This window comes from Protomyctophum bolini (assembly GCF_963924005.1).
Source record: "Protomyctophum bolini genome assembly, chromosome: 8".
NCBI lineage: Eukaryota > Metazoa > Chordata > Actinopteri > Myctophiformes > Myctophidae > Protomyctophum > Protomyctophum bolini.
Window position 1 is genome coordinate 40,772,291 of NC_137869.1, and position 15,366 is coordinate 40,787,656.

General features: G+C 40.6%; 1 protein-coding gene across 1 annotated transcript; it reads left to right on the forward strand.

The window, feature by feature from the left end:
- Positions 1-4,006: 4,006 nt before the first annotated feature.
- On the forward strand, positions 4,007-12,232 carry LOC308320235 (uncharacterized protein; the record flags this gene model as incomplete). Its single annotated transcript, XM_080770553.1, has 10 exons — positions 4,007-4,125; positions 5,608-5,770; positions 6,161-6,224; positions 6,522-8,115; positions 8,357-8,420; positions 9,297-9,384; positions 10,647-10,819; positions 11,722-11,828; positions 11,921-12,041; positions 12,170-12,232. 10 exons carry the CDS (start codon positions 4,007-4,009, stop codon positions 12,230-12,232), a joined length of 2,556 nt encoding a protein of 851 aa, XP_080626679.1.
- Positions 12,233-15,366: the final 3,134 nt, after the last annotated feature.

Below are 15,366 nucleotides of genomic sequence, written 5' to 3' on the forward strand. Positions count from 1 at the left end.
GACTATAGTGGTTATCTGTGTCTCTGATTTTTTCAGATTTTATGGGTCCATCAGTGCCAGTGGATTTCCCCGCGCCTCCTCATGAAATCAGGTATCTGTCCAAGTGAAGTTGAGCAGCTCAATTCAATTCAATTCAATTCAATTCAATTCAATTCAATTCAATTAAATTAAATTCAATTCAATTCACAACACACTGTCTTAAAGGTGTTTGCACACTGGTGCGTTCTGATTCTGATCAGGGTCGATTTGATTAGTTTTACGCAGCTTTCTAGTGAGGCCCAGTGGGGTGTTGGTGACAGGCTGACAGCTAGTGATAGCCTACTTACTTTCGGATCTGCAAAACGCACCAGTGTGCAACCACCTTAAGGACTGTGAGTAGAGCAGAGACCCACTGTTCTCAATTAGCTCTCATTTGCAATTTGGAACCTATTTTAATGAATAGATTGTTATTTTAACCAATCTGTATGTTGGACTGTTAATACAATATGACTTGCACATCTGCAGTGGTTGGAGGTTGTCTCCCAAGTCTCTATTACAACTAAAATAATGGATCGGTTCTTTTCGGCAAGCAACACTGTACTACAATATATGGAGTTGACTCCATACTACAAAGTATAAATTAAGCTTGTGTTGTTGCCAATTTGTTACAGGATAGATCCTAAAGTGGAAATGGAGCTGAGAAAAAGGTTTAAGGTAAATATCTCTTGTTACTTAAAGCTGCTATAAGCAATAATAATATGTCAAAGTTTGAATTTCAGACTGCCGTCTGAATACAAAAGAATGTAGTCACAGAGACTACATTTTTTGGGAGCGTTCTACCCATTGCTGGCTGTCTGAATACCAACAAAAAAAATTCAAAAATTAAAATGTTGACCTTATTGCTTATAGCAGCTTTAATTTATTTACACTACGACAATGGTCATTGGGAACGCATGCCCCTCAGGTTATGCAATACTCTTTGAGCTCGTTGAGCATGTAAAGTAAATGTCACGTTGACAGGTGCGCTGATGTTCCAATCCGCACCAAACTTGGCACAAACACAGTTCAGGCACCGAAACGACTAAATTGCACACATATGTGGCACTATAACAGTGTTACGGCAGTGTTAAACACTTGTAATTTGCAATCACACATTGCTCTGATCTGAGTGGCCTGAAAATCTAGGATATAAAACGCACTTCTCGATTATTCGATGAATCAAAACGTGATCGATAGACTAATTGCTAAGAATATAATTGATGGTTTCAGCCCTGTACTGGTCTAAACCTGAATGTTCTCTTTCCCAGTATGAGGGACCCCTGACGGTTCTGCACACCATGATGGTGGACCCCAACGGCATCATCAGGAAGCCGGGGGGGAAGGATTTGGCAGTAGCACAGGGAGAGATCCTGGACGTCATCCAACTGACCAATGACACGAAAGCCCTGTGTCGGAACCAGTACAGACGATGTAGGTTCACACACCACTTCCTGTCTGAATAGTCATTTGATGTCACTGTTTCCCAGCGACAGCGTAGAGTCTGAGGACCACAAGGGGTCCAAATAAACACCATGAGTCTGTAACTCTCTTACAGCAAAAAACTAAATGAAATGGGGGGTCCAAGGTCTAATGCATGCGTATCAAAATTGGGGCTTTATGTGCTCCTGGTCATATTATTGTACACTCATTTTGTATGTCTGTGGCAGAAATAGAATATTGACAAAAACATTCCACCACAAGCCAGCATGGTGATGATCCCTGGTCCCATCAGTTAACAGCTGTTTATTACATTCACTTTCATGGCCTGAACTGCAGCAGCCAGTAATTCACGCCCAGTAGCCAGGTTCGTAGCACCCTCTTGTGGCAGAGGCCAGGGATCACTTGGTTTTGAATTTCTGCCCTACAAACCAGACCAGACAGTAATAGCTAGGTCTACAAGGGAGAATGTTGAATAAAATGTTCACATAATACTGAAAGTATCGTTCATCCAGAAGATAATGTTCCACTCGTCATTTTATATATTTTATGGATGCATAGCTTTGTTGAAAATTAAACCATTGTGTGATGGAGTAGAAGTTTATCAATAGAACAATTTAGGCAACATACTGGTACGTACTATCAAAAATAATCTGTACATTGAAACTACGGAAACTATGGGATATCAGGTTAATCATGAACCCAGAATCTGTCTAAATCTAAATGGCATTTTAACCTTAAGTCTTCACATGGCCAGGCTAGGTCAAGTCATTGTTATTTGAAGTCTTCATCTTGTCTTCCTGCATACAGATGGATATGTCTCCAGGGCTCTGCTTCTCCAAATGTAAGTCTCCTCTGCCCGTTGTATAACTAATATTTGACTAAAAAGATGCCCTGCATTTGGTGTCGCTGTGCAGTAGCCTACAAAAAAAGAAAAAGTGCTTTTGTTGTCCATTCAAGAGTTTCAATGTTTTTTTTACAGGGAAGGGGACGATATTTATGATGATGTGGACACTTTTAACGGTATGTTCTCCCAGGCTCATCAGTATGCGACCACAACATTTTTGTGATACTAATATTAATGTGGTAAATACACTATACATTATGCATGGTAACAGTAAATGGTTATATGGTTTCATAAATGTTTACACATTAACATTTTTGGAGATAAGAGCAGAGAGAGGGAGAGCTTTTGTTTAGTTATTTCGGTCCGTTGAATAAACTATCATTTTTGGGGGGGTGTGTTTTTTTCATATTGATCCATGCAATTTTCGCCATAGTGTTATAAAATAAAATGCATGATAGCACTCATAAAGCTACCACTGGTGCAATGCTATCACATATTTTCTAACTCTAGACATGTATACCTTCACAAAAATCACTATGAGCATTATTCAGCCAGGTGGTACAGACCAACCCCCCTGGCTCACGGTCTATAAGTAAGTACTGTACAGTACAGTACATGCAGCATTGCAGCCACAGGTAACGCTTCTGAGTTAAAACTATCAGGTGTGTCTAACCTCAGACACACCTGAGGAATGAGGTACTGGAATGGCATAGACATATTAGTCTTTGTGCAAGTCCACATGAAGTATACAATTAAATCAAAATCAAAAGATAAGATGTGCACCCACAGGTAAAATCCACATGGTAAATTGTAAAAGACACAAACAGAGTAAAGATTGAGCAAAATTGACCCGTAGGAGTCCATTTGTTTCCACAATCTCTTTTCTGATTTTTGATTTTTTTATGCATTATAATGCATAATACACTGCAGGGGGTCCGGTTTGGGAATCCATGCACTAGATTAGGACATGGTGTCTGTCCCTCCATTGGGGTACAAATGAAGCTTTTGTTTCTCATCTGTTTTGATTTGATCTCTTTGCAGATGCTGACATGAAGATCTATGACAATGACAACCTACACTGATAGAAACATCCATCACTGTTTCGCACGGCTTCTCAAAGTGGCATATTTTGAGAATTGTATGTCAATTTACAATAATGCACTATTTGCTGTTGAGATTTAAACACATAAAATATTTTTTTGTTATTTGATTGTGTCATGATTTTATATTGAAAGCACCTTGCTCTTCCATAGAAAAGGTGAACAATATTGATTGACCATGTTACTGATTTTGTTAAAAAGATCATTTTCTTATGAGTAGCCAACACCTCGAGAGTTACTTTAAACCAATGGAAACAGTTATTACTCTGTTGTTTTAATGGAAATTACTACAGCTGTGATTAAATTATGACAATTTAATACCAGACTAGTCCTAATGTTAACCAGAGATCAGTAATTCTCACACTTTCAAGATTTTCAAAAATAGCAAAAACTATAGCTTGCCCTAAATGACAAAATTAAGGAGCTAAATGCTGCCAACACCTAGCCTGATTATCAGACTGTATAGCTTTCTTGAGAGTGGGCGGGATCTTTGGGCTGGATCCAGGCTAGCCAACACCATAGTCGCCAGGAATATGAGGAGGAGGCCACCACAGCCCAGCCCAGGCCAGGGCGTGTCAAACATGATATATCTATAGATTTAAAGATGACATGGAAGAAGACACTGCTGGCGTGGAAGAAGCTCTGGACGTTCCAGGTGAGGCGGCCGCCAACGCAGACAGTGCTTGATGCGGAGATGATGGATGTCAAAAGGCTCATGGAGAGGCACGCAACGCCACCAAATCAAGCCTGATTGAATGGCAGGTTGTTCCCTGGCCACGCACAGGTGTGGGAGGCTATATAAGTGGCATAGCTGCACTCATTTCCTCAAGCCCAGATCACCAAACCACTGCTGCGGTCTCCCAAACCTAAACCGCCACCTTTAGTTTCTACCACCTTCTGCAACCCTCCAACCTGTGTGAGTCCAAGAACCAACGTCAGTTTGGATCATTTAGCCACTGTTTGTTCTCCCCTGTACAGTGCAGGGGTTAATGAGCACACATTAATGTATGTAAGGGACAATGTATCACAATGTATTATGGACTGCACATGTTTGAGCTGTAGCTCGACCACTTTTAACTGTTTGTTCTGACCTGAAATCCTAAGCAGTGCATTTAAGTTATATGTTTATTGATTATTTCATATATATGTTTATCCTGCTTAAATATAGTTTCTTACATTTAATCCTGAGTAAATCTGACGTGTACAATATGTACTCTTATTTGATGCTTTAAGTATTATATGATATTCTGATTTATGATTATTATGAATATGATTTATTTATTATTGCCAATCTTGAATATGAATTGAATGCTATTTATTTCGTTTATTGGATATGTATATAATTCCAAATATTGTATATTTGTTTACTTTGTACATCGATGTCTCAGTAAAGATACCACAAAGGATCTCTGTCTCCGCCTCCGCCCCGTATGGCACTGTCTAGTGAGCTAATTTAAGACTTGCGGTGGACGATCTCTTCAAAATAAGAGTACCCTCTAGAGCGTTGGAAAAAAGTTTAATTTGCACATTAGAACTACAAATTAAGCATTTAAATGATGCTATTAAATGATTTAAATGATGCTATAAGACACACATTATGTTCCATGATCAGCAGTTTACTAGTAAATCAAATCAGGGAATCCAGAGTAGCATGTAATCCACCCTCTAATCCACCAGGGTAACATTATAGAGAAAATGTAATGGAAAAACATAACTTTAATAATAATATCTTTAGCCTTGAACAAGGAAGATTTTTTTTCCTTTTTTTTCTTTTTTACTAATTTATCTATTCTGACGTCTGTCGGATACTGAACACCACCCCACTGGACACTCTTACCACAAACGTCAAAATATAAAGTGAGCCAGTTGTGTTCTGAAATATCCTGTTATTATAAAGATTAAGAAGTTGTAATCCCGACTCACCACCATGTTACAATGTGTATCAGCACTGCTGTGCTGTTGCAGCAGACGATGAGCTGCAGATGAAAGTGGATATTATACAAGAGGGAGACCAGAAATTCTGTGGAATTCAGCCATTGCATGATGCTCACTAGCTCTGGTCCATAGCCTAATTAATCATAGAAGCATTAGGCTATGGACCAGAGCTAGATGCTCACGTGGTCTCCACTCCAGTTTATTGTCAGGTGGAGGATTTTGTCAGAAGTTCAATGCACCCACTTAGCTCTCCATCTCCCTTTAAAACAGGATGGCATCCGTTCTGAATGATGAGAACCAAAGTCCCTGTCCTGAAGCGAAGCACATCGATTCAGTCCTGGACATCTTTGCTTTGGATCAGCCGACTGGGAGACCCTCCATTCTGCGACAGTCTGAGAACCTGCCCAGCAAGACTGTAGCAAAGGGAGTAAAGGTACAGAATTGAGTTGCCTATTTTTTTATGTACTGTTTTTTAACCTATCTTACTTAAATTATGGTCAGGATGTGTACCCTTAAGCAGTGACTGTATTATTTTATTTATTTTTATTATGTTTACTCAAGTAGTGTTTAAGATTGTAATGAGAGTAATGTGCTCCCTTTTTTTTTTTTTTTTTTTTTGAGTCACTATTATTATAATATGGTCAAACTTTAGTAATACATTTTATTATAATGCACTTTACATGCTTGCAAATCTCAAAGTGCTAAAATGTATAGAGAGATTTCACACTGATTAGAAAGATGATTGCTGGGACATTTTAGTTTGAATTTAAAGTTCCAGTTAACCAGCTATACTACACTGATTATTATTTATATGTCAATCCAGGTTTGTTTTCAGACTCCAAGAAGAGACCCTTTCACCAAAAGAATTGTATCTCCTTCAAAGACTGGCAAGAGAACAATCCTGGATGAGTGCACAAAAGCAATGGAGTCCTTACAGTTGCATAACTCAAGGTAAATCTTCAGTTTCTTATGAGTAATATTGTGCTGACAAAACTATTACGATGGCTAATCTGTTCTCTTTTGTATCTTATAGTACTTTGCCTCAGGATGTCACTGCACCAGTTGACAGGCCCAAAATTGGTAAAACATCCAGATATGAATATCGTAGCATTTGCACCTCTTATTTAGCTTTCCGAACTGCTTAGCTAATGAAGTGTTATCCCTTGTTCAATTTGTCCACACAGAGTTATCACCTAATCTTGATGACATGCCCATACAAAGCAAGGGTGGCTACAACTTTGATTTGGACAACTTGGATGCCATAAATCCATTTCAGGCGTCTATTAAAGTCCCTAACTCTCCAACCAGGCCTGCTCTCGAAGACGTTCCTGCAGGCACAAAAGTACCTCAATGTGGAATACCAGAGAATGTGTCACAGGAGATTTCTCAAACCGAAACGGTACTGGATGATACACTTCCTATCACCCCCTCTATGGAAAATTCACTTGCTAATATGTCTACAGACATACACTCCACGGATAGCAGTGTGGTCATAATGTCGAAAGGAACGGCTGACAAGGAACAACATTCATCGTCCAACATAACCGATGAGGAAGCGGCTATGTCTTCCACTGTCATTCCAGAAGAAGCTACAGCCAATTATTCTGTAGAAGATGCCCCTCTGCCAACCAAAGGCTCTTACAATTTTGATTTTGACAAGGAACAACTTTCATCGTCTAACATAACCGATGAGGAAACGCCTGCGGCTATGTCTTCCACTGTGATTCCAGAAGAAGCTACAGCCAATTATTCTGTAGAAGATGATCCTCTGCCAACCAAAGGCTCTTACAATTTTGATTTTGACAAGGAACAACATTCATCGTCCAACAGAACCGATGAGGAAACGCCTGCTGCTATGTCTTCCACTGTCATTCCAGAAGAAGCTACAGCTAATTATGTTGAAGATGCTCCTCTGCCAACCAAAGGCTCGTACAATTTTGATTTTGACAAGGAACAACATTCATCGTCCAACATAACCGATGAGGAAACGCCTGCTGCTATGTCTTCTACTGTCATTCCAGAAGAAGCTACAGCCAATTATTCTGTAGAAGATGCTCCTCTGCCAACCAAAGGCTCTTACAATTTTGATTTTGACAACTTGGATTCGGTCAATCCTTTCATGACGGGAGGCTCAAAAATGCAGAATTCTCCTCAGGTTGGGAAAAAAGTGTCATGCAGTGACCCGCCGGATATGGAAAGCGTAAACAAGGTAGACGTACCTGCCACGGTGGTATCCGACACGCCTAAACTAACGGAGGATGACTTCATGTCCCAACCCACTGGTGCTCCTCTTAAGGTCCTGGAAAGCATAAATAGTGTAGATGTACCAGAGAAGCCGGTAGCCACTGCAGTATCTGACACCCTTAAACCAACGAAGGATGAATCTGTGTCTCAAACAACTGATGCTCTGCTTAACGAAGGCCCAGTGAAACTTGAGTTCAATTTTGACGATGGTATTGATGTCAAACGGAAGCCACCCAAAAGGTTTAGTAAAAAGCCGCCTGGTTTGAAATCGACGGAGAGAAAGCCTGCACCTGAAAAAAAGAAGGAACCCACCCCACCAACAAAATCTCCAGTCAAGCCTGTGGCCGATGACGTTGATATTGCTCCTATTCCAAAGTCTTCTTACACCTTTCAACTTGACGATGACCCAAACTTCAATCCCTTTGGCACAAATGCAAAAATGAACAATTCACTAACATCTGGGGAGAAGTCCAGTCCTGTGGGAATTCTGGGCAAGGCACCAAATCCAGTTAAAGAGATTCCCACTCCTGTGTGGTATGTAAAAAATAACTTTAAGGCCTAAACTGCACCAATGATATGCAACTACTCGCAACCAAACGGTTGCGAGTAGTTGCATGAAACTATTATCCCCAATGGCAGTTCCAAAGAGTTGCATTAGTGCGGTTTAGGCCTAAAAGGCAATCTAATTGCTCTGACCAATGCAAATTTTGAAGCACAAAATGCTATGCGTTAAAAGTATTCCAGCTTACGTGTGTGTCTTGTCTTTGCTCTCTAGTACTGGAGATGAGAAAGATGACATCCAAAAGATTGATGGACCCACTCTTGTTGCATTGAAAGAAGTAATTAATGATCTTAACATCTATTTGTTGAATATATATTTTTGTCTCCTTGCACACTTAGTTCTGAACTCCCAAGATTGAGCGGGGTGCATACTTAGTTTAGACTACATTGGCACCGTTTTAAATTAATTTTCTTTTTTTTTAATAATCTGTAATAATCTGCTGTACTGTTGCTGCTGGACAGTCAAAGCATTAGCAGTGGCGGACACTAACAACCCCCACCCTACTATATCTGTACTAAACTTGAGTCTTTGTATTTTGACACATTTGTCCACCACTGTACTTAGTTTGTACACCACTGATTATAAGCCTATCTTTTTTGTTTTTATTTTTAGAATAACATGACGACTGAGAAGATGGAGACTGCTCCTGGCCCTGACTTGGGATTTGAGACTGAGCAACCTGTGTTTATTACACCTGAATTCATTACACTGGGTCACCTTGATCAGAACTCACAGACTGGGCTGCTGGAACCCAGTGAGGAGTTTGTTCCTGGAACCATGTGTAAGTCATATTGTCTCACATTTTAGGACACTTCAACCTACAGACATTTAATGTTTACTTATCTTTTGTATTCTTGAGTGGTACATTTGAGGACTCTTTTATTTGTATATTCAAAAATAACTAAATTAAGTATAAAATTTCTCTTCCATACATTGAATATAAGCTACCTGAATTTGCCCTCTTTAATTTGCTATGTTATCTTTTCTCTAGTCATGGCAAATTACTTTGATGGTCAAATGGACTACCTCGAACAATGTGGGACTGGCAGCGTGAGTGTTGCCCTCATGTTTCTTCTTCTCTTTTTTTTCTCCTTGTACTTTTGTACTTACTAAATTTAAATGTGTTTTTTGTTTGCTAATCTGCTGTTAACAGTTCAAGGAATCTGCATTAAGGAAACAGTCTCTCTACCTTAAGTTTGACCCCCTGATGAAAGAGAGCCCCAAAAAGGCAGTGGGCCCTGGTGCACAGAATCCTATCCCTCGTCTAGCCCCCTTTGTTTCACGGTATGTTGCACCAACCTCACCCGCCAGATGCCCTAGCTTGACTTGTTCTATGCTGAGCATCAAATAGTCTTTACTTTAAAGCCAGTCAATTAATTAAACTGTGCTTTCTTTTCAGTTTGGAAGCTCCACAGATTGCTGATACAAAGGCTGCACAAGATGATTTCAAGCTAGTTGATGTCATAGAATCAGTAAGTCACCTGTCACATTTGCCACTGTAATTGGTCATACTTGAACCATTCCTGCAATATATGCAAGAGCCTTTTTTTCTGGATCATCCATCACTTCTTTCTTCTTAAATTGTACTAAAATTGTCTACCCCATCAGTAAAACACTTTAGACAATGTTTCTGCTAGCCACGAAGGAATGTGAAAGTAAAGAAAGAGGGAAGCGGTTTAACCTTGGGATGGAACAGAACTGGGAAATCACATCAGTTTTTTTTTTTTTTTTTTTTTTTTTTCATTTCAGTTGATTTGCAAAAGCTTTAAAATTCCACCAGCTGCATTACAATTTTAAAACTCTGAAATTCATGGGATTGTAACATTAAATGGAGTTAATTTGTGTTGCATCAAAGCTGTTGAATCAGCCTATCTAAGCTATGTAAACTCTCATTTTTATTTAGACTGTGGATCCATTTGTCCAGGATTCTGAAATGCATGTGTGCAGAGTCGCTCCTCTTCCCCAGCCAACAAATACAGAGGATGCAATTGTTGAAATGTTGAAATACAGTCAGAAAGACATGGATCAAGCCATTGCGTTGGTTCAGACGGTGGTAAGTTAAGAGCTGATTTAATTCTCATTGCCACTGTTTATGTATTACTTTTAGTGTCAAGTTAATGTCTTGAGTATGAAATAATTAGATTAATTAAATTCAGACATACACTGATTCTAACAATAGAGTATATTTATTCAACAGGCAAATGAAAAAGATAAGCAATGGAAAGCAAAATATGACAAGCTTTTTGCAGAATCGGAGGACAAGAAGTGAGCCATTTATTACTGTTATTTGCTACTTTATCAATTTTATTCATGTACAGTTTAAGCAATTTTTCAATTTCTTGCACAGGAGAATCGTTTCTGAACTCGAGAGCTCAAGTGCAAAGATGAGATGTAAGTTATTGAAACCGAATTTGTATTTGATGGCAGGGTTCTGTGAATGTGCACTATCCCCCATCTTTATGGATCATTGTTTGTCTCTGTCAATCTTGCCTCATTCTACCAGCTACACAAGAGAGAGACCGCCAGAAGATGGAAACAAGCCTCAAGGAGGCCTTGAGGGAGGCCTTGCAGGAGAAGGAACAAGTGCAAACCGAGCTGAGTAACTTGGAGAGGTCTTTCTCTGAAGTCTTAAAGAGACTGGACAAATATAAGGAGGTCATTGTAGGTTGCAGAAAGGTGAGTAATAGTCATCACAGCATGACTTGGAGGTCATGCTGAACATATCTAATTTTTAACACTCATCATATTCTGAGAACATGTTGAAGATCTGATGTAACACTTCTTGAACTTGTCATGTGTCAAGAGCTAGCACTTGAAAATCGCTGCCAACCTGTGTTAAAACTTATCGAATTGGGTAGTTTTACATACAGTAGGCTGCCTGGTATGGAGAGAGAGTGAGTTCTTTTCTTCTTCTTTTCTCATGTCCTCCATAGGCTCTGTGCATAACTAGTCCCAGGGTTCGAGATGGAGGCACATCCGTTTTTTGTTTCCTGTACTGGGGTGATTTTCTCAATGGGTAATGTTAATTGTAAATTCTGATCTTTTATTTGATGGGCTCTGCAACAGATTTGAACTGATTGTGTAAACGCCTGCACCTGATATGTGTTTCCCAGTTTAAATCTGCTGCAGACCCAATCAAACAAAGCTATAGTAAAATGATCGGGTACACCCAGTACAGGCTTTAGTTTCGACATACTATTGGCCCGACTGTCATTAGAACGACAACCTACCTCAAACCCTAACCATAACCGCAAGCGGGGAGCAGCGCATGTTCACCAACCTTAATCCGATCGTTGTTTCCCCATGTCTGTCCAATGGTCAGATAAGCATGCACAACCCAAAATGATCCAGAACAGGAAATTAGTATGCCATCTTCGAGAACCCCAGGACTACAGTTGTACACATTGCACAGAGACTAGGAATGTGGGTGACGTTTGCCTGGGCTCACCTACCTAAGGCTCACCTATTAAGGCTCAGTCCTTGCATAGCCGGCCCGATTGAAAAGTACAAAAAAGGATTTGCTTTTATAAACTGAAATTTTTGTTATGACACAATTGTTTTATCTGCCTAATTACTAGAATGAAGAAACTCTGAAAGCATGCGCTCAGGATGCCCTGGCCAGGATCAAAAAGGAGGAGCAGCGCTATCAGACACTGAAAGCCCATGCCGAGGAGAAAATTGAGATGTAAGATTTACTAGACTCTACCATTCTGTTTATTGTATGAGCCCTGCCAAGACACTGGTTTTGTAAACTGACTGTGCTTGTGCTGTTTTCAGGGCAAATAAACAGATTTTTGAGGTGCGGTCAAAGTTCAAGGCTGAGATGGCAGGACTTCAAGCCCAGCTGCGCATGGAGCAGCTAAAGGTTCATTCTCTGGAAAAGAGCCTTGACCAGAAAGTAAGTGAACACTGTTAAGCAGAATAAAAATGACATTAGTTGATTATCTACTCTCTAAACTGTTTGTAATAATCTGAAGATATCTACTTATGTTTTCTGCCTTTTTCTCACCATTCTCTGTACCTCAGGGAAAAGAGTGTGAAGAGCTTAGTAAGGTCTGCGACGAACTCATCACAAAAGTGAGGAGCTGAAAACGGGATCATCATATTATTGTCCTGCTGTTTTGTTGATGTTCGTCTCTTATTGCTGTTTAATGTTTTATGTTCTGCTCTTATTGCTGTTCTGTGATTAACTCATCTAAAATGGCCAGAGGAGCTGAAAACGGCACACTTTGTTTTATTGATGTTTATTGTCGCTCTGATTAGATTTCTTGGAATATTTTGTACAAATAAAGTTAATACTGTTCTGATTATATGGTTTAAAATGTCTCTTATTGCTTGTTTGTTGTATCCCATTAATAAAGCTATTAACTATTTTATACTTTGGCTTTTCAAAAATAGCAGATATACAATCTCGTAGATTTTTATCGTAAACATGCCACAAATAAAATAAAAATTAAACTCAAATCTTTGCTTCTGGGTAGACCCTAGATTAGAACTACATATTTTCATGTGGGTCTGTGGCCAAATACTTGGCACGACTGACGAACTCTTTTTCAGAAAACTGAAACACAAATGTCTTGCAAACTATGGCAGTGATACTCAACCTCAGGCCCGCGGGCCACATCAGGCCCGCGGGACCATTATGACTGGCCCACCAATGAAAATCTAAAAAAAAGAAGAAAAGAAAATCTGGAAAATGAAATAAAAATAAATAAATCTGAATGAAGTTATCTTTAATTACATTATTATAAGTAATACTATTAGAGTTGTACGTCCTACGCTGTAGAGACGTACGTCCTACGCTGTAGAGACCTACGTCCTGCGTTACGTCCTACGCTTTAGAGATCCACGTCCTACGCTACGTCCTACGTTTTAGAGATCTACGTCCTACGCTGTAGAGACGTACGTCCTACGCTGTAGAGACCTACGTCCTACGCTTTAGAGACCTAGGCCCTCATTTATCAACCGTGCGTACGCCAAAATATGGGTGCACGCCGAAATTACCGACATTTTTGACATTTACCATTTCCGCCAACGCTTGAAATTGAACGTGACAACGTTGAAAATCCACGGTTGCTCCTCAGCTGGCGTACGCATTTTTTTTCTGTCTTACACAAGCGGAGCAGCCTTGTCTGAACTGCTGACACTGTCACAGGCATCTAAACATATGTTTTCACTCCTAAAATGTTAATATAAAACGGTATGTGTATGTAAAAAACAAAAGAGAGATTTCCAACTTTACAAGTAATTAAAATTGCGCAATTAAAAACAATATAACATGTTTACAATGTATTCGTTTGTGCTTATCAAACACTTGTTATGCGAGCGCACTTGTGAGATGATTTTGGAGCGCATGCGGACGCGCGGTGATGCGGCATATGCGATTATGATATTTTTTTTTTTTTAAAGGCATGAATGGACTGCACGCCTTTATTTCCAAGTGACAATGACAAGCATACAATACAGCTTGCCTATTTGTAGTAAGTACTAGCAGGCTATAGGCGTAAGGGGCTTAATCATTCACCATTTATAAGTGCTTAGACAGTTTTGACAGTTCAGATAAAAGCGAGATCATTTTCGGGGCTCGGGAGGACGGGACCGCGGAGTGCGTCGCCAACACATACCAGCGCAAGCGGCAAGCCTTCATCCATATGTTTATGATTCGTTCATCAATGATCAAATCACTACATAAACGTTTATTGTGAGCTGCCTTGACGACATGATGCCTATCTCTCATGCAGGCATGTCACCCACAGGACTTTAATATCACAGCAGTGCGCAGTATCACGCCTTCGCCGTGCACTGCGCACGAATGGGTAAAATTAATATAGGCCAGCCTACAAAAACTAATTCCATTCATGGCGATGCGATGTCGATGTGTCATGTATATGCGTGCATGCGTGGACATGACAGCAAAGCAAGCGAGGTGAGAGGAAAACAGACAGGGTAGGCCTACAACTTTATTTAATTCATGCAGGTGTTCGTTCTTTATTTAACAAGACACCAGTGGGCTTGCAAGTTGCGTGTGCTTCTGCGTGTGTGTGTGTGTGTGTGTGTGTGTGTGTGAGAGAGGTGCGTGAGGCGGGCAAGGCACGGGAGAAACCTTTTTTCCATAGTAAAAACTTGTTTCCATGGTTCCCACAGGTCGTAATTCATGTGTTCAGTCGCAAAAACGAGGGCGAGGCTTGATTTCATAGGGCGTGCCAGATAGATTTCAGCCGTCACATTTATTAACGTCAGAACGAAATTAAGGCAGGATCAGCTGTTTGCGATCACTTTATAAATGCCGTGGCGACGTGGGTGTACTACGAAACCTGCACTCGAATCTGTGGCAGATTTTACACTCGATTGATAAATGAGGGCCCTACATCCTACGCTGTAGAGACCTACGTCCTACGTTACGTCCTACGCTGTAGAGACCTACGTCCTACGCTTTAGAGACCTACGTTCTACGCTACGTCCTACGTTTTAGAGATCTACGTCCTACGCTGTAGAGACGTACGTCCTACGCTGTAGAGACCTACGTCCTGCGTTACGTCCTACGCTTTAGAGATCTACGTCCTACGCTGTAGAGACCTACGTCCTACGCTTTAGAGACCTACGTCCTACGCTTTAGAGACCTACGTTACGTCCTACGCTGTAGAGACCTACGTCCTACGCTTTAGAGACCTACGTTACGTCCTACGCTGTAGAGACCTACGTCCTGCGTTACGTCCTACGTTACGTCCTACGCTGTAGAGACCTACGTCCTGCGTTACGTCCTACGCTTTAGAGATCTACGTCCTACGCTGTAGAGACCTACGTCCTACGCTTTAGAGACCTACGTTACGTCCTACGCTGTAGAGTCCTACGTCCTACGCTTTAGAGACCTACGTTACGTTCTACGCTTTAGAGACCTACGTCCTGCGTTACGTCCTACGCTTTAGAGATCTACGTCCTACGCTGTAGAGACCTACGTCCTACGCTTTAGAGACCTACGTTACGTCCTACGCTGTAGAGTCCTACGTCCTACGTTACGTCCTACGCTGTAGAGACCTACATCCTACGCTTTAGAGACCTACGCTACGTCCTACGTTTTAGAGACCTACGTCCTGCGTTACGTCCTACGTTACGTCCTACGCTGTAGAGACCTACGTCCTGCGTTACGTCCTACGCTTTAGAGATCTACGTCCTACGCTGTAGAGACCTACGTCCTACGCTTTAGAGACCTACGTTACGTCCTA